At 38.8% G+C, this 19115-nt stretch overlaps 1 protein-coding gene across 12 annotated transcripts in view; it reads left to right on the top strand.

Moving 5' to 3' along the window:
• Positions 1–19115, top strand: part of Tacc1 (transforming acidic coiled-coil containing protein 1) — a 133941-nt gene that overhangs the window by 85517 nt on the left and 29309 nt on the right. For 5 of the 12 annotated variants that reach the window (XM_074054623.1, XM_074054620.1, XM_074054624.1 and 2 more), the window contains 3 exons: positions 12874–13960; positions 16415–16450; positions 17745–17805. In XM_074054623.1, coding sequence (XP_073910724.1) covers positions 13176–13960; positions 16415–16450; positions 17745–17805 — 882 coding nt within the window. In that variant the 5' untranslated portion in view covers positions 12874–13175. The remainder of the gene's footprint in view (positions 1–12873; positions 13961–16414; positions 16451–17744; positions 17806–19115) is intronic. The other 7 variants (XM_074054622.1, XM_074054621.1, XM_020164422.2 and 4 more) reach the window with 2 other exon arrangements.

Here is a 19115-nt window from a genome sequence, read left to right as displayed (position 1 = left end):
TGCAAAAGGGGAGATAACAACAAACACCATGGAAGACCAGGAAATCATCAGAGACTACTTTGAGAACCTATATTCCAATAAATTCGAAAACCTAAAGAAATGGCCAGATTTCTAGATACATATGATCATCCAAAACTGAACCAAGAGGACATTAATCACCTGAATACATCTGTAACACAAAATGAAATTGAAGCAGCAATCAAGAGTCTCCCCAAAAAGAAAAGTCCAGGACCTGATGGATTCTCTGCTGAATTCTATCAGACCTTTAAAGAAGAACTAATACCAACCCTCCTTAAACTGTTCCACGAAATGAAAGGGAAAGAAACTGCCAAACACATTTTATGAAGCCAGTATTACACTTATCCCAAAACCAGGCAAAGACACCTCCAAAAAGGAGAACTACAGGCCAATCTCCTTAATGAACATTGATGCAAAAATCCTCAATAAAATAATGGCAAACCGAATTCAACAACACATCAAAAAGATCATTCACCACAACCAAGTAGGCTTCATCCCAGGAATGCAGGGGTAGTTTAACATACGAAAATCAATAAACGTAATAAACCACATTAACAGAAGCAAAGACAAAAACCACTTGATCATCTCAATAGATGCTGAAAAAGCCTTTGATAAGATCCAACACCATTTCATGATAAAAGCTCTAAGAAAACTAGGAATAGAAGGAAAGTATCTCAACATTCTAAAAGCTATATATGACAAACCTACAGCCAGCATTATACTTAATGGTGGAAAAACTGAAACCATTCCCTCTAAAATCAGGAACCAGACAAGGATGCCCACTATCTCCACTCCTATTCAACATAGTACTGGAATTTGTAGCCAGAGCAATTAGGCAAGAAGAAGGAATAAAAGGAATACAAATAGGTAAAGAAACTGTCAAAATATCCCTATTTGCAGACGATATGATCCTATACCTTAAAGACCCAAAAAACTCTACTCAAAAGCTCCTAGACACTATCAACAGCTATAGCAAGGTAGCAGGATATAAAATCAACATTGAAAAATCATTAGCATTTCTATACACTAATAATGAACAAACTGAGAAAGCATATATGAAAACAATTCCATTTACAATAGCCTCAAAAAAAATATCAAATACCTAGGTGTAAACTTAACAAAGGATGTGAACGACCTCTACAAGGAAAACTATAAACTTCTGAAGAAAGAGATTGAGGAAGACTATAGAAAGTGGAGAGATCTCCTATGCTCATGGATTGGTAGAATCAACATAGTAAAAATGTCTATACTCCCAAAAGTAATCTACATGTTTAATGCAATTCCCATCAAAATCCCAATGACATTCATCAAAGAGATTGAAAAATCTACCGTTAAATTTATATGGAAACACAAGAGGCCACGAATAGCCAAGGCAATACTCAGTCAAAAGAACAACACTGGAAGTATCACAATACCCAACTTCAAACTATATTACAAAGCAGTAGCAATAAAAACAGCATGGTACTGGCACAAAAACAGGCATGAAGACCAGTGGAACAGAATAGAGGACCCGGATATGAAGCCACACAACTATAACCAACTTGTCTTTGACAAAGGCACTAAAAATATATGATGGAGAAAAAGCAGCCTCTTCAACAAAAACTGCTGGGAAAACTGGTTAGCAGTCTGCAAAAAACTGAAACTAGATCCATGTTTATCACCCTATACCAATATACCAACTCAAAATGGGTCAAGGATCTTAATATCAGACCCCAAACTCTAAAGTTGGTACAGGAAAGAGAAGAAAATACTTTTGAACTAATAGGTATAGGTAAGAACTTTCTCAGCGGAACCCCAACAGCTCAGCAACTAAGAGATAGCGTAGATAAATGGGACTTCATAAAACTAAAAAGCTCAACAAAAAGAAATGGTCTCTAAACTGAAGAGACCACCCACAGAATGGGAGAAAATATTTGCTAGCTGCACATCAGTCAAAGGACTGATAACCAGAATATATAGGGAACTCAAAAAACTAAATTCTCCCAAAATTAATGAACCAATAAAGAAATGGGCAAGTGAACTAAACAGAACTTTCTCAAAAGAAGAAATTCAAATGACCAAAAAACACATGAAAAAATGCTCACCATCCCTAACAATAATGGAAATGCAAATTAAAACCACACTAAGATTCCACCTCACCCCTGTTAGAATAGCCATCATTAGCAACACCACCACCAACAGGTGTTGGCGAGGATGTGGGGAAAAAGGAACCTCTTACACTGTTGGTGGGAATGTAGACTAGTACAACCACTCTGGAAAAAAATTTGGAGGCTACTTAAAAAGCTGGACATCGATCTACCATTTGATCCAGCAATACCACTCTTGGGGATATACCCAAAAGACTGTTACTCCAGAGGCACCTGCACACCCATGTTTATTGCAGCACTATTCACAATAGCCAAATTATGGAAACAGCCAAGATGCCCTACTACCGATGAATGGATTAAGAAGATGTAGTATTTATACCCAATGGAATTTTATGCAGCCCTGAAGAAGAACAAAATGTTATCATTCACCGGTAAATGGATGGAACTGGAGAACATTATTCTGAGTGAGGTTAGCCTGGCCCAAAAGACCAAAAATCGTATGTTCTCCCTCATATGCGGACATTAGATCAAGGGCAATCACAAGGGGATTGAACTTTGATCACATGATAAAACGAGAGCACACAGGGGAGGTATTGAGCATAGGTAAGACACCCAAAGAACTATATAGCATTTGTTGCCCTCAATGCAGAGAAACTAAAGCAGCTACTTTAAGCAACAGAGGCCAATAGGAGAAGGGGACCAGGAACTAGAGAAAAGATTAGTTAGAGAAGAATTATCTTAGAAGTTAACACCCACGCACAGGAAATCAATGTGAGTCAATGCCCTGTATAGCTATCCTTACCTCAACCAGCAAAACCCCTTGTCCCTTCCTATTATTGCTTATACTCTCTCTACAACAAAATTAGAAATAAGGGCAAAATAGCTTCTGCCTGGTAGCGAGGGGTTTGGGGTGGGGTAAGGGAAGGGGTGGGGTAAGGGAAGGGGCGGGAGGTAAGGGAGGGGGCGGGGGGAAAGGGAGAGAAATGACCCAAACACTGTATGCACATATGAATAAAAAAATGTTGGCATTCCATGCCCTTTCCTTTAAAAATATTTTAAAGAGGGAGGGAAGAATTCTTACTACATGAAAATAATCTTTATTCTGAATACGCATCCAAGGCATCTGTGAGGAGCAATGGGTGATTCACAGCATCTTTTAGATAGAAAAGGCAGACTATTGAAAGGAAGAGTTTCATTAGCAGCCACAAGTGTGGCAGAAGTAGGAAACGGTCTCTTTTAGGATTTCCTCTGTTTGAATTCATCTCCTCATCTAATCTGTCTATGTTCGCCAACCCCCAAACCTAACAGTGCTGTGCTTGTCAGAATCAAACTCATCAAACTCTGCAGAAGAAGCCTTTCAGCCTCCTGGAAGGAGGTTTTTAGGGCACACAGGATCTTTGTAGAAACAGAAAGGCATGGAAAGGTAGGGTAGTTACATAACAGTGCTTTCAGACACAAAGCAAGGACTGGCAGCTGAGCCGAGAATTCTGAATTGGTGGAGGATGAGGAACTGGTGTTTTACTCTTTCCTGAAAGTTCATTGTGGCGTGAGAGTACAAGTTTCTGCTCGAGGGCAGCTGATATGTGGGTCACCTCATCATGGGATATTTGCCAACTGATAGAGTAAATGCAAATAAAATCTTACTCAAACATTCCTTTTTAAGTATGTGGTCAATTAATTTTTTTCTTGTTTTATTTTCTCACAGTTCCCTAAACTAGTTTAATCAAACAAGTAATCTTCTACCCATCTTTCTACCCTGTTAGGAGTTTTATTGTTGATAAGACACTGGACCAAGGTTGGGTCCACAGTGATTAGGTATAGGAGAAATGACCAGGAGAGTGTCTTTTGGGCAGAATTTCTTCAGCTATCTGCTTCAGCTGGGGACTGAAGCCAGATGAGGGGTGTGTGTTTTCCTTTCTCATTCCTCCATGGCAGGGAGGCAAGTTTTATGATGTAGCAGACGTTGCTCCCCAGACACCCACCCAAACATTGAATAAATCTCTCGATTCCCAGTCACTTGACTGCTGCATATGTGGGAACACAACTAGTAGTAAGGGCAGTGTGTGGGGTGAGGCTGCTTCACACTAAGCCCTTTGGTCTGTTTCTAGTACTGCCCCCTGAGGCATAGAGTTAGAAAGGTGGGTGGGAGTTTGGGGATGTTTGGCAGGGGGCTGGTGGGGGAGAGATGATAACTGAGTTGGCTCTTCTCTCTTAATCCTTTGAGCCACAGATGTACCAGACAGTTGCTGGGGCAGGCCTGGGGTAAGAACTTCTGTCTCACACTGAGATAGGTACTCCTTTTTCCATCTTTCTTCCCCGCTTTCTAGAATGTCAGGTTATTAACTTGGTAAAAGCAGCTGATGGAGACGGAGAGAAGATCTCAGAGGAGTAGGAAGATGTGCAGAAGACTGAAAGGCATTCTGCTTTTTCATGGAAAAGATTAGGGCAGAAGTAAAGGCTAAAAGAGTTAGATGAAAGGTGACTCGAATTGACTCCCTTCTTTGGGAGGTTGGGCCTGATTTTGAAAGAGTCTGGGAAACAGAAAAAAAAACTATAAGAAGTGGACAAGAGGGAATTGTAGGAAGAAGAAGGAAAAAGGATGGCTCAGCTCAAATAGCTAGTGTTGGTGACACTCTGCCCTTAAGTTTTCTTAAACCCACAGGGAACACGAACAGAGGACTGGGGAGCCAGGGTCCAGGGATCCTATGAGGGAGATTCTGGTAAATGTTTAGGAGTCAATGACAAGGAGAGAATGGGAGAGAGAAATTATATAATGTAACTTTTTTTAAAATGCAGCACTTTTTGAACTCAGGGCCTCATGCTTGCTAAGCAGGTGCTCTCACCTAAGCTTAAGCCACTCTGCCAGATGTTTTTTGTGATGGGGGTATTTTTTTGAGGAAAGAGTCTCATGAACTATTTGCCTAGGACTGGCTTTGAACCACAGTCCTCCTGAGTAGCTAGGATTTCAGGTGTGAGCCATCCACCGCCTGGCTTATGTAACTTTTTTTAAAAACAACTTTTAAAATATCCTGCTTTCCTTCTTCCCTCCCTTCCTCTTTCCCTGTTCTGGCAGTGCTGAGGATGGAGCCCAGTGACAAAGCTAAGAAAGTGCTCTGTCACTGAAATATACCCCTAACCCCAAAACTTTAAAGATTCTTATCACCCTCCACCATTGTATAAAAGTAGAACTTCTCCGAGGGGCAGGTTGGCATACATCTGTAATCCCAGCTGTTCGGGAAGCCAAGGCAGGAAGGTCACAAATTTGAGGCCAGCCTGGGCAACTTGGTGAGAGAGATCTTGTCTCCTCAAAAAAAGGGATGTAGCTCAGTGGTAGAGCGCTTGCCTTGCCAGTACGCAAGGGTGTAGGTTCAATCCCCAGTTCCGTTTAAAAAAAAAAAAAAAAGTAGACCTATATTCTCATAGTCCATGTTAATCAGGATTTTGCTCTATTTATTCCCACCCTTTTTTCCTCTTTTATTTGGTGGTCAAGTATTTTTAAGGCAAATTCCATAGATCACATTGTAAATATTCTAATGTACATTTCTAAAATGTTTGGACATTTTCATGTATAATGTGATGTCATTATCAATAATCTTACTCTCTTAGTTTTAAATGATGGTTAAAATTTAGGTTTTATTTCAAACTTATTTAATCTATTTTTAGATGAACTTCTGTTGATACAGTTTGGATTTAAAATATGTTAAGGCTCAAAAGTAAAAGTGGAATGGAGATCACTTGTAACTACATAGTAGTCAGTGTGCCTTTTACAGTAGTCACATCTATAGCCAAATATTGCCAGCCCAGGTCAAGTCCCCAAAAAACTGTCAATATGTCCATGGCCAAACTCATGACCCCACTCCAAGAGCTCCCAAGCTTTTCTGCTACTGTATTTCCTGGATCTCATTGAATGGTATCATCAGCTTCTGGTTTCAAAAGCTAAAAACTTACCAATCATCTCTACCTCCTTCTCTCCTTCAGTCCCATATTCAGCCCATCACCAAGACTTACTAATCTTATCTCTTTATCTATACTCAAATATTGTGAAACTTCTCTTTGTGTTCATTAGCACCACCCTCATTGAAGCTCCAAGAATAATACAGTTTTATTTGTTCCATTTTGATTCCTTCCAACTCTTCACCTGGAGTGAGCTTTTTAAAACAGATCTGACTATGTTCCCTACTACTTTCTACTTTTTCTGTTGCTGTTAAGATAAAGCCATATTCTTGGCAAGCCTTGCAGGACTCTTGCAAGCCTGATGCCTTTCTGTTTTCCTAGTCTCTTTTCTCTCCCACGTGTATTCAGTAGTTGTTTAGTCAATATCTTCCCCATTAGAAAGAGATCTTACCTGTTTTGCTTGCTATTATATCCCCAGGGCCTGTGATAGAGCCCTGTATGTAAAGAGTCAGCATTTAGTTGTTGTAAATATCTTACATGTCTAGACTCTTGAGATTGTAACAGTAAAGGGCCCTCAAGAATCTTTTTATCTCAAACTTTTCTTTTTATCAATGAGGAAACTGAGGCCCAGAACGTGACGTGACCTGTAAAAAGCTCCCAGATTGATTAGCAAGAAAACTAGTACTATTGCTCAGATTCTCTGAGCACCAGTGCAGACATTCTTGTAATTGAGGCATTGCTCTTTATCCTTGTCCAGAAGGAATTCAGAAGCACAGGATTAGTAAAGGTGTCAGGACCTTAAACTGCCCTTGACATGAAACCATTATTGTTCTTTCTGAGATACAGGATGCTGGCTTCTGTACTCATTGCATTTCTTGGTTAGTTCTGCTACTTTTTTCCTTCTCCTTGAACTGGAATCTCCTTCCCTCTTAATAGTCTACCACATAATTCTTATTTTATCCTCTGATATAACAATGACAATTTTAATTCCTTTACCTCAGGCAACCCTTAAAATATTTAAAACCCTGTGATGTTTCTTAGTTTTCTAGGCTGAATATCTTAGACCAATTGTTTACAGACACAACCATCTTGATACATATTCATCTAAGCACATTCATTTTTGTTCATGATTTTTTTTTAAAAGATGAGGAATTCAGAACTGAATTGAGAATACCAGATGTTATGTGATTAAGGAGACTGCAGGAAACCACAATAGTCCCCCTTATCTATGGTTTTGCTTTCCAGTTTCAGTTACCTATGGTCAGCCATGGTCCAAAAATGAGAAATTTCAGAAATAAAAAATAAGGGTAAATTGCACATCATTCTGAGTAGTGTGATGAAATATCAAGCCATCCTATTCCAAGGTCATGAATCATCCTTTTATTACCTGGCCTAGAGTTACTGAGCTGCCGTCTAGGTTATCAGGTCTGTTGAGGTATCACACAGTTGAATTGAAGTAATCCTTATTTTACTTTATAATGGTCCCACAGCACAAGAGTAGTGATGCTGGCAATTGGGTATGTCAAAGAGAGACTTTAAAGTGCTTTCTTTAAGTGATAAGGTGAAAGTTCTCCACCTAAAAAAAGAAAAAAAGTTGTATGCTAAGGTTGCTAAGATCTGTGGTAAGAAAGAATCTTCCATCTGTGAACTTATGAAGAAGAAAAAAGAAATTCATTTTGATTTTGCTGTTATACCTTAAATTGTAAACATAATAGCCACAGCATGTGATTGAGTGCTTAGTTAAAAAGGAAAGGCCTTTTTTGGGTTTGGTAGTATCTGTGGTTTCAGACATCCACTGGAGTCTTGGAACATATTCCTTATGGATAAGGAGCAACTATCATATTTTGGTTGTCAAGAGATTAGCAGCCAGGCTATGGAGTTGGACAAACTTGGGTTCGCATACTGGTTAAAACTGTTGTCAAAGGCAAGTGGAGTGCCTGCCTAGCAAGCATGAAGCCCTGAGTTCAAACCCCAGTAGTAAACCCACCCCCCACCCCCACCAAAAACGAAGGCTGTTTCTAGATTCAGTAAAATAATCCAGGTGAGCTGGTGGTTCATGCCTATAATCCTAGCTACTCAGGAGGTAGAGATCAGGAAGCTCATGGTTTGAAGCCAGCCTGGGCAGTTCGTAAGACCTTATCTCAAAAATAGCCATCAGAAAATAGGGCTGGTGAAGTGGCTTCAAGGTATAGGCCCTGAGTTCAAAAGCCAGTACCACAAAAAAAAAAAATAATAATCCAGGTGCACTCTTACTAGCCCTTAATTTTGTTGTCATTGATGTTATCGATTTAATATTAAAAATCAGAGACTGGTTCTCTAAAGAATAATGATATTTACTTGGGAATAGCAGAACATTGCAACAGGAATAATGAATGCCATTAGTAAACTATGGACATATTCAAGGAAAATGAGGTAATAGGAAGCTGGTTGTTTTTGCTTTGTGGGTGAGTTTCCTTACAAAGTACCTTTTGTAGAAGGTGGAGGCCTCTGCAAGCTTGAGTTCTGACAGTCTTTAGTGTGGTTACCATCGGGTAATCATTCATAAAACCCTTTCTTTATAGTTCCAACTTACTTTTTTTGGTTAGGGCTGACACCATTTTGATTCTGAAAACTTTTATATTTCTTTTTCTTTCTTTTTTGTTTTTGAGACAGTATTTCCTTGTGTTGCCCATGCTATCCTCTTCAAACTCTTGGACTTAAACCATACTCTTGCCTCCTGAAATCACATATGAAGATACGTTGAACAGTCGCGTAGCCAATTCTCTTTATTCTGTGCTTCTTCGACATGTTTTCCTTCTCCTGACTCCTTGAGGACATTGCACAGAACTTAATGGTAGAGCCTTTTCCTGTTGTATAACAGTGTATTTGTATTTGTCTCTCATTAGGTGACATCAGTAGACATCCAGATCTTTGGTCTTGACTTCACTATGAACTTTAGTTTGGATGTATTTGGTCTCAAAGAGCAGAATCTCACTCAGACTAGCTCAAATACACATCATCAAGAAGTGGTAGCATTTCATAGAAATTAAGCAGTGGGCTTCTGTGGGCATTGAACCCTCCTCAGGCACTTCCTTTCTTTTTCACTTTCTTCCTAGGATAGCATGGTCTTCTGTCAGTCTTTTACCTTGCCCTCAGCCTAATTCTTGTACAAGTCCACTTAGTATTTTATTCAGATCCTTAAGAGAGAATCTTATTATTATTTGTATCACTTGTATGATGTTAACATTTTTTAGGTTAAAGCTGATCGGAAGGAATTTTCACACACCAGCAGCTTATGTATAAAGCATGAAGATCAGTGCAGAGATAGATCCCAGGCCCAGCCTGACAGTTGCAGGATCACAGTTTTATGAAGTTAGCAGGTATGGGTCTTTGGATGTGGAAAAACAAAAGTATTCCCTATTCTACAGGATAGAATTTAAATAATCACACTATTTAACAAATAAAAAGCTCAGAATCACCTCTCTGGGGATTTAGAAACTAAAAAGAACCAAAATTTAAATGGAAAGCATACCCATGACAAATAAAAGGGGTTATGGGTTGTTCCTGGCATAGCATTTAATATAGGTGATTAATTTATGGGTGAATACCACAGTAAGTCCAACACATGAAAAACACACATTTGTTTGCTACTATTTTAGGAGTGGAATCTTTATTTTACCAAATCTATCATTATTTATTTAGGTAAAATATCCTATTATATTAGTTTGATTTATAGTAAAATGATTCAAAGAAGAAATTACTAAGTAGGGAACTGTAAGGGTAGGGAACAAATGCCTTTATTGAATATGTATATAATGTACATCACTTAATCTGTTAACATGAAGTAGCTTTCTGGATGGACAGAATCATTTCTTGCTTGTCAGTATTTGGGGAAGGTGGCTTTCCTACCAGCCTACGCCTCTTGCCTTTCGTGGCCCCAAGTTAAAGACTTTAAGAAGAAAAAAAAAAAAAAAAGACTTTAAGATATAGCCTCTTACATAGGTTTGTCAGGTTATGTTGCCTGCAGCAGGATGACTTGTAGTGTAACTGAGTTGCTGATAGTCTCCTTGAAAGGTCACATGCATAAGTTCCTAGAATGTGATTCATCCCATTTACTCCATCACCATATTAGGGATGTGCTTTCTCCTTTAACTATAATTCTCAAAATCTCTAGGCAGTGAAACCTTTTCCTCAAAATACCATACAGACTGCAATATGTAACAGATTAAGGTGACATAAATTATAGTTGTAAGGATTCAAAACATTTATTTTAAAAACAGAATTTATAAGATTGAAATGCACAAAATAACCAAATCAACATCAAAATAAAATCTATTTCTATAGTATTTGGGTTATAGGTTATTAAGGGTACCTTTATGTATGCAAGTCAGTAGTTACAAATGATATATTTTTAAACAATTCGGCTTAGTAGCTGAGAATATGCTTTAATTAAGTTTAAAAGGAGAAGGGGGAAATTTGTGATGGAAAATTAAATTGCTTACAGTTTCTAGCAATACATTTAATTTCTTAATTTTGTAGATATAAAATCTAGAAAAGTACATGAAGTGATTCCTCATGAGTTTAAATCTTTTTGGTAGAACTATAACATTGAAGTGTTTAAAGGTATCATTTTAAAAATCTCAGATACTTCATTGGTACATATTCACTGTTTCAAGGCAAGTTTCCTGTTTTATGTATTCTTAGATTCTCTAACACCAGCTGGATATTCATTGATTCAATTATCTTATCTTATGATCCCATTTGTAGTTAGTGTAGACCCCACAAGTTAAGAGCTCAGTCTCACACTTTAGATACTAATCACAAGTCTACCTTTGACCCACTGGCTGTAAATTCCCATAACCCTCTTCTCAGGTTCTGTAATTTGTTCAAATGAGTCACAGAAGTGAGGAGAGTGCTTTACTTACATTTACTGGTTCATTGTGAAGCATACAATTTGAGAACAGCCAGATGGAAGAGAGCATAAGGCAAGCTATAGGGCTGGGTGCAGAGTTTCCATGTCCTCTGTAGGTGTGCTTCCTCCTCAGCAAGTCTCTGTATTCACCAACCCAGAAGCTCCCTGACCCTATCATTTAGTGGATTTTTAGAAGTTTCATCATGTAGGCATGATTGAGCCAAGCATTGGCTATCGGTAATTGAACTTAAATCTCTAGCCCCTCTCCACTTTCTGGAAGGCACTGGGGTGTGGCCGAATATTCCAATACTCCAATCTTGGCTTGACTTTTCTGGTGACCTGCTCCCATCCTGAAGCAATCTAGGGACCCCAGTCATTTATGAGCATAGGAAAGACACTCATCATTCAGGAGATTCCAAAGTTCTTGGAGGTCAGTGCCAGGAACCGAAGACAAGGATCAAATTTATTATAGCCCCTATGTTGAACCTAGTAGGTATGAGTAAGCACCAAAGCTTGAAGTGATAGCTATCTATACCTTGGTATTATCCAGATTTGATTTGTACAGTTGAATAGATTTGTAGCTGTTGCACATAGACACGTGTGAATATTTACAGCCCTTAGTGTTTTTGTTTTGTTTGAGTCAGGGTCTCTCTATGTAGCCCAAGCTGGTATTGAACTTACAATTCTTCTGCCTCAGCTTCATGACTGCTGGATTAAAGGTGTGAACCACCATGCCCAGCTCAGGGCTTTGTGCTTGCAAAGCAGGCACTCTGCCACTTTGAGCCACACCTCCAGTCAGTTTTGCTTTGGTTATTTAGGAGATGGGATCTTGTGAACTAGTTGCCTGGGTTGACCTCAAGCTGTGATCCTCCCAATCTCAGCCTCCCATATAGCTAGCATTGCAGGCATAAGCTACCAGAGCCTGGCTAGCTCTAGGTTTTTGATGGTGGCTTTTTTTGTTGTTGTTTGTCTTCACTTTCCCCTTATCAGCACAAATAAATAATCAATAACACATTCTTCACAACAGTTCAAACATGGATACTAATAAACTAAGTGAAATTGTCAGTACACTTTAAAATATTCTCATTAAAATTTTGTGTATAATACAGATGTTTAAATTTTTTTTATTATGAAAACTTTCAAGACTCCATGACAAACAGTACTACAATAAAAACTCTCATATACCTATCCCTGGATAACAGTTATCAAGATTTTGCTGTGTAGCCCAGTCAGGTCTCAAACTCACAATCTTCTTGCCTCTACCTCCACAGTGCTGGGATTGTAGGCATGTACCACAATGCCCAACTTTTAAAACTGTTTCTGCACCTACTTTTCCAGATTTGATTCTTTCAGTTCCACAGAGAGGTAATTTCTGAGCAGGTCATGGTGTGGTTTTCTTTTATTTTTGTAATAGTCTGTTTATTTAATTCTGTTCTGTGGAATAAGGAGTGCTTGTGCTTTTAACTTCTAAAGATTCAGACCTGTTTATTGTGTAAAATTTTGAATTTGGAACTGTTATTCTGGGTTGGTGGAGTGGGTCAAGTGGTAGAGCATCTGCTTAGCAAGTGTGAGGCCCTAAGTTCAAAATCCCATTACCACAGAAGAATGGAACTGTCATTCTGGGCTTGGGAATTGTCTTGGTGCTTGTCTGCATCCTGTAACTAAGCTGTTAGTATCTGAAGATGCCTCAGACAAGTTTTAACCTACAGAATTTTACCTTCACACAGTACCTATGTTGGTAGACCCTTGCTTTACTTAGTCTTTTTCTAAATACTGTTGGCATAATTGTTACTCATACCTCTTGGTTGATGTACATACAGTTTTGGATAGGAAAATTCATTTTAGGGTGGAGTGCCCTTTTGGACTTCACTGCCATCCTTGCTGAGTTTTAAAACTGCTTGTCTAGATAAATTCAGATAGTATAGACTATTTACCAATGTTGAAAATATAATTCTTTAATAGATGGCTTTTTTATTGTTTTAGAATCACAAGAAGCTGATGAACAGCTGGTAGCACAAGTGATTGAAACATACTCGTCTGAGACTTGTTCTAGACCTTCAGAAAATGAGGTACCACAGCCGACTGTTGATTATCACTCATTCAAGAGTGTCAAAGAAGAACCTGAACATGATATTAGCAAAATCTCAGTAGTGAGGCCATTTTCAATAGAAACTAACAATTCCACGGATATCCCAGCAGCTCTTGGAGCAAAAGCAGCCCATGTAACTGTGGTCTCAGGCGAGGCTTTGCCCTCCAGCCCTCCAGAAATCACTCAGGATAAGGCAATGACAGAAGGCAACATGGGGATTACACTTGAGGCTTCTGCAGAAACCAATCTGAAGCCTGGAAGCTCCTGTCCAGAGCCTGTGACCAGCAGAAGCAAGCTAAGGAAGCCCAAAGTTGTCTCCCTGAGGAAGAAAACAACTGGAGGAGAGTTCTCAGAAATGCAAACCGCTATGGAGCCTCTCCCCAAGGCATCATCCAAGTTCTGTCCTGATGAATTGGATGAGAACACACATTCTTCTGTGCTAGAAGGTGCCAGGAGCCAGAAGTCTCCCCCTGACCTGAAAGAGGCTTCTGGCACTCTCAGTAGTGATACCAATGACTCAGGAGCTGAACTGCAGGAGTCATCAAGGAGTTTGCCTCTCAAACTCGAGTTTGATTTCACAGAAGATGTGGAAAATGTAGAGGTCAGGAAAGCCCCTCCAAGGAAACTGGGTAACAAACTGATGCCCAAGATACAAAAAGATGGCATCAGTAAGCCAGTAGGTATAGAACAGCCTGCAGATCCAACAGCCAGAGATGCCTCTCTCTCCCAAGCATCCCCTAAGCCAGATCCTAGTCAGTGGGATCACCCCAACTTTAATTCCTTTGGGAGCTCCATTCTGCAGAGCTCCCCAACCCTGTCCTCTAAGGGTTCCTACCACTTTGACCCAGATAACTTTGATGAATCCATGGATCCCTTTAAGCCATCTACAACTTTACCAAGCAGTGACTTTTGTTCTACCACTGGTAATCATGTTCACGAAATCTTAGACTCACCCAAGAAGGCAAAGTCGCGTTTAATAACGTGAGTGACAAGGGGTTCGGGGCATGTGTCTGCACATTCTCTCTGAGCTCAGCAATGGCTGTTTTTGGTTTGGGTGAACTACATTTATCTTTGAGGTGCAGTGGGGCAGATACAAAGCTTGTGACTTTATTCTGCAGTCTTTACTATTTTTCCTAACTTCCATGGAATCAGAAGTACTAGAGTTTTCCTTTGTAGATTTTTTTCTTATTTTTGAATCCTTGGCTTATTTAACTAAGCTCTTTCCTTCTCCCCTATCCCCAGTACTTTTTCTTATGTTTAAAAAAAAGCAGGTAGAGAGTTGATGGTTTTCAGAAATCCTCATAAGGATTCACTTTAGATACAGAATTCTAGTCATCTTAGGTATTTCATGGGTAAAACAAATATTCCAAGCATACAGATTACCTGTCTAATATTAATAGTGTGGAAATGGTCCAAAAGGGTCTTACAGAAGTCTTTTTACTGAAACAGAAAGCTGGGGGAAGGGTGTTTGTTGGAAACAAACCTACCATAAAAAGTTGATGAGAATTCTTTTCTTCATTTATAGCTTGTGGTTCATTATCCAGAGGTGAATTTCTGACAACAATATTTTAAATGTTCAGTTAAATCTGAGTAAATAAGTCAGTGTTCTGTCCTGTGCTCCCTCTACCTCCCATTCTCCTGGGAAACCTGGATGTGCTTTATTTTAGCAAGCTCTCTGGAGTTCCCAGAATGATTCCTCAGGCCACGTTTCATGGCAAGTTTTGGTTTAACTTTGTTACAGGATTACCCTATCATAAAACTTAAGTTCAATAGATGACAGTTTATCTGTTTGTAACCTTGTGACATGTACTAAAAATTAGACATAAAGAAAGATCAAATGATACAGGATGAAATGTAAAAAGGCAGTATGAGAAGTATTTGTAGTTGGTGCCAGATCAGTTGGGGAAATACTTTTCAGCATTACTATGACTTAAAAAGAAAAACAGCAGATAGTAAATTATACTGGAAGGGAAGACACCTGGGATAAAGAGTGAAAGTATCTACTTCCAGACTGAGAAGGCTGAGAAGGCTGAGCAATGTAGGAAGCAGTTCTCCAGAATGTCTCCCAGCATGTCTAAGGGGAATGAATTGTCATTAGTAGTTCTTGATCTGTTCTCTGATTACATATGAACAGTTAATTGGTGGTTGGAAAATATTGATTGGGTGTCCACACAGTTCTCTTTGTAGTTTTTAAGGTTAGGTAGCTAGTGTCTAGACATCACTTGGGGTACATACTGGGCACTCATTGCCTTGGTGTTTTGTCCTCTAAAGGTGACCAACGTTATTAGGAGTTGTTTCAGATCTTCTTTTCAGCTACATGCTAAAGGCATGAAGCTAGTGCATTCATGTTAGGTAAGATTAAATCTGGGCCAAACGGTCTCCCCCTTTTTTCTTTACTTTATATTCAGTATCAAAAACATTAAAACATTGAATATCAAAAAAAAGTTCTCCCTTGAGTCTTACTATCCTTACCTAGTAGCATTTTTCCTCCTTTTCTATCTTTGTGGAATGAACTTCTTGACCTATTATATCATAAGACTTAAAAAACTTACGCACAAGCAAAAGTCTTTTATTTGTATTAAGCCTCTCGTGTAACAGTGGGTTGAGAGCTCTTCATTTGCAGGAGACTGACGCATGCATTTGTTGGTAGCATCTCATGGATACTTGGGAGTTTTGTGAAATAGCCAAAAAGATGTATCTGATTGGCGCCTAGATTCTTCTAAAATGGACATAACGTAATGTGATTGGGATTTTGCAATCCAAATAAGATAGATGATATGAAATCATTTAAACTTTTTTATTTATTTATTTTGAGACAGGGTCTGACTCTGTTGCCCAGGCTGGCCTCAAACTCACTATTCTCCTACCTCAGCCTTCTCAATGCTGGGATTCCAGGTGTGTGCCACCATGCCTGGCTTATTTTAAGTTTCTATTTTTTATAGTGAAAGTGATAGTAAAATTTATTAAGAAAGGAATATACTTTCAAAAGACTGAAAGTGAGAGAGCACAAATGACCTCATTTTATGTTTCTTAATAATACACACCTGTTGCAGAGATAATAAGACATCTTTTGGACTGTGTTTTTGTTTATGCATTGCCTTTGATCTGGATGATAAGACAGTTAAAAATAGATGAGCTCAGTAGTGAAATACTGTTTTCATACATTTACATATATTTAGAAGTTTACTTTTTAATTATAAATTTGATATGTGGCATTTCTGAGTGTTTATACTGCTCTTTTACTCCATTAGCACTGAGGTCTTATTAATCACTCACTAGTGCCAGCATTCATGAATATAACATTTTTAATTTGTGTCTCACCACATAGAAAGAGCTGTGCAGCTTTTACATCTACCAGACTAAAGATATTCTAGTGTTCACATGATTTTTTTCTCCATCTGTCTGTTTCCTGTCTCTAATTTTTTGGTGCATCAGGACTACTGAGCAAGTGAAATTTCTCTGTTTTCTGTTGTAAGTACTCTGCTGTTGATTCTGTTTGCCCCGGGACTGTTGACAGTCTCCAATCCCTGCCCCAGCTGTTTCTCCATAGCATGTTGGCTTCTGTTTCTCAGTTTGACCTCCTGATGATTTTTTTTTTTTTTTTTGCATTTCATTTGCCCCTTCATGAGTCGGCTTAGCCTTGCAATTTTCTGTACCTAAGACGAGATCACCCTTTCTACCTTAGGTGCAAGAGCTTGCATTCCTTGGCTTGGCACGTGTCGTGTATGCTTTGAATACCAAATGCTGGCTTGGCCTCAGGGTCACCACAGCAGTGGTTTGAGGGGATGATCTGCTACTTAATGTTGTGAATCATTGGATTTTTTTATTTATAAGTGTGTTGCCTTGGAGCTGGTAATAAATTTTATTGGTATGTGTTCCTGCGCCAACTTGAGTTTGGTGGCAGAGGGTGGCATGTAGTTGTGTGGTGACAGACTAGGAAAGAAGACCATGGTCTGGTGGTCACATGCCATAACTTACATGCTTGTTTTTGTATTTCTTTTTCCAGCAAAGAAAAGCAAGTTGCAAATATTTTTCTTTTATTGTTCAGAGTGGAGTGTTCAGTGAAGCTTTAAATTTCATTAAAACAGAGCAGCATCTGAATTAGTCCTGAGACTATAAATTATGTACTATCTTAAAACTAACAGGAAGTCTTAAGTTTCCTCAGTTCTGAGCTTTGTGCAGTAAGTGGTGTTCATCTTCCATCTTACTACTTAATAAGAATAGTAACAATTTTTACAAATATTTTTACCTTTGCACTTTTTGTTGACCATAGTTCTTTTCTGTAAGCACCCAGCTCTGGATTGAAGCTATCTTAGGAGACTTCTGTGGCTTTTAGTGCAATAAAGAATTTTGAAAGAATCTGGTCCGGTGTGATGATTTTTCTGATGAACGTCAAAACCAAGCGACTAAGATCAGAACCAAGTGTGTCTATTTGCTAAGGCTAAACTATCTGAAAGTTCTTTGGTGGTATGTAACTAAACGTGGTAGAGGTCAGAGCACTGATGTTTACAACCCACAGAACCAAGCAAGCAAGGTGGTCTTTTCAGAGATGAGCCCAGCTGTTGCTCTTTGCTACCCTTGCCTCTTGGGAGAAGATTCAGAGAGAGCAAAGGTGTCTCTTACATCTCTATCATGCAGATGTATGATTTGTGTGGTGCTGTACGCTTTGGCTTTTCCCTGCACACACTGCACTAGGATTCATCTCATACCTTGAAAGTTGTCTTTGTGATTCCAAACTGGCATATCTGTTTTCCTCTCTTTCTAGGAGTGGCTGTAAGGTGAAGAAATATGAAGCTCAGTCTCTTGCTTTGGATACTTGTTCTCAGGTAAGTCTGTACCTGTCACCAAAATGTGTCTTAGACCAGTGTTGCAGTCCCTGGGAGTGGTTCACCAAAATTCTCCAGCACATGTCTGAGTATTCAGCTTGAAGGAAGCCAATTTTCAGATCCTTAAAATCCTAAAATCCAGGAAGACCCTGGAAGTCAAGGGAACTCTTTCACTTTGATCTTTTGTTCACTTAAAAAAAAAAATCCCATTCTAAATCATACGAGTTGTATCACCACAGACTGTGAAGCCTTCTAGGGCATCAAATAAAGGGAAGATTTGAAATAAATTTACCTTTGATTTGCTAAAAAAAAAAAAATTGCACTGCAAAAGTTTTTTAAATTGTTGGAACAGTACCTACTTTAGAGTCTGATAAATTACAATATTTTGAAGATAAATTGTGCACTAGTAATAACAACTCTCCAGAAAATAAGTTTTATAACGATGACTTATAAAAGAAGTAAAGAAGGTGAATATGGGTGATGTAATTTCTATACAAGAATGACTATAGAATTTTTAAACCTGTTGAAGCCGCTGTAAGAAGGGGAATAAGGTAGAAAGGAGAAAAATGGAGGGGATGACCAATTTAGGATATAAGGCATATATATATGGAAATGTCATAATGAAACACCCTGTATAGATACCCTAAACAAACCAAAAAGATCTTTTTTTCAAAAACAGAGGACAGGGATATAAAACGGATTCTACCTGGGGGTTGATACCAGTGGGAGAGAGGAGGATGTAAGGAAAGGTGTAGGAGGATGAATGTGGTGAAAATATTATGTACTCATGTATGAAAATGGAAAAATGAGACCTGTTGAAACTATTCTAAGAAAGGGGGAAGGAGAGAGAAAGTAGAATGATGGAGGGAGTGAATTTAAGATATATTTTAGCTGGGCGCTGGTGGCTCACACCTGTAATCTTAGCAACTCAGGAGGCAGAGATCAGGAGGATCACGATTCAAAGCCAACCTAGGCAAATGGTTCTTGAGACCCTATCTCGGAAAAAACCCTTTACAAAAATGGGCTGGTGGAGTGGCTCAAGGTGTAGACCCTGAGTTCAAGCCCCAATACTGCAAAAACAAAAAAAACAAAAAAGAAGGAGATATGTTGTAAGCACTTTGGTGTACCCCCAGTGCAACAATAATATGGTAATAAAAAATTAGACTTAAAAACAAAGAAAAAAATGTTAAAAATTTTTTTCTTTTTTTTTTTTTGGTGCAACTGGGGTTTGAACTCAGGGCTTCATATTTGCAAAGCAGGTACTCAAAACGCAAGCAGTCTACCACTTGAGCCACACTTCAGCCCATTTT

This window comes from Castor canadensis, chromosome 14 (assembly GCF_047511655.1).
Source record: "Castor canadensis chromosome 14, mCasCan1.hap1v2, whole genome shotgun sequence".
Lineage (NCBI taxonomy): Eukaryota > Metazoa > Chordata > Mammalia > Rodentia > Castoridae > Castor > Castor canadensis.
This window is presented reverse-complemented; position numbering and strand designations above follow the sequence as displayed.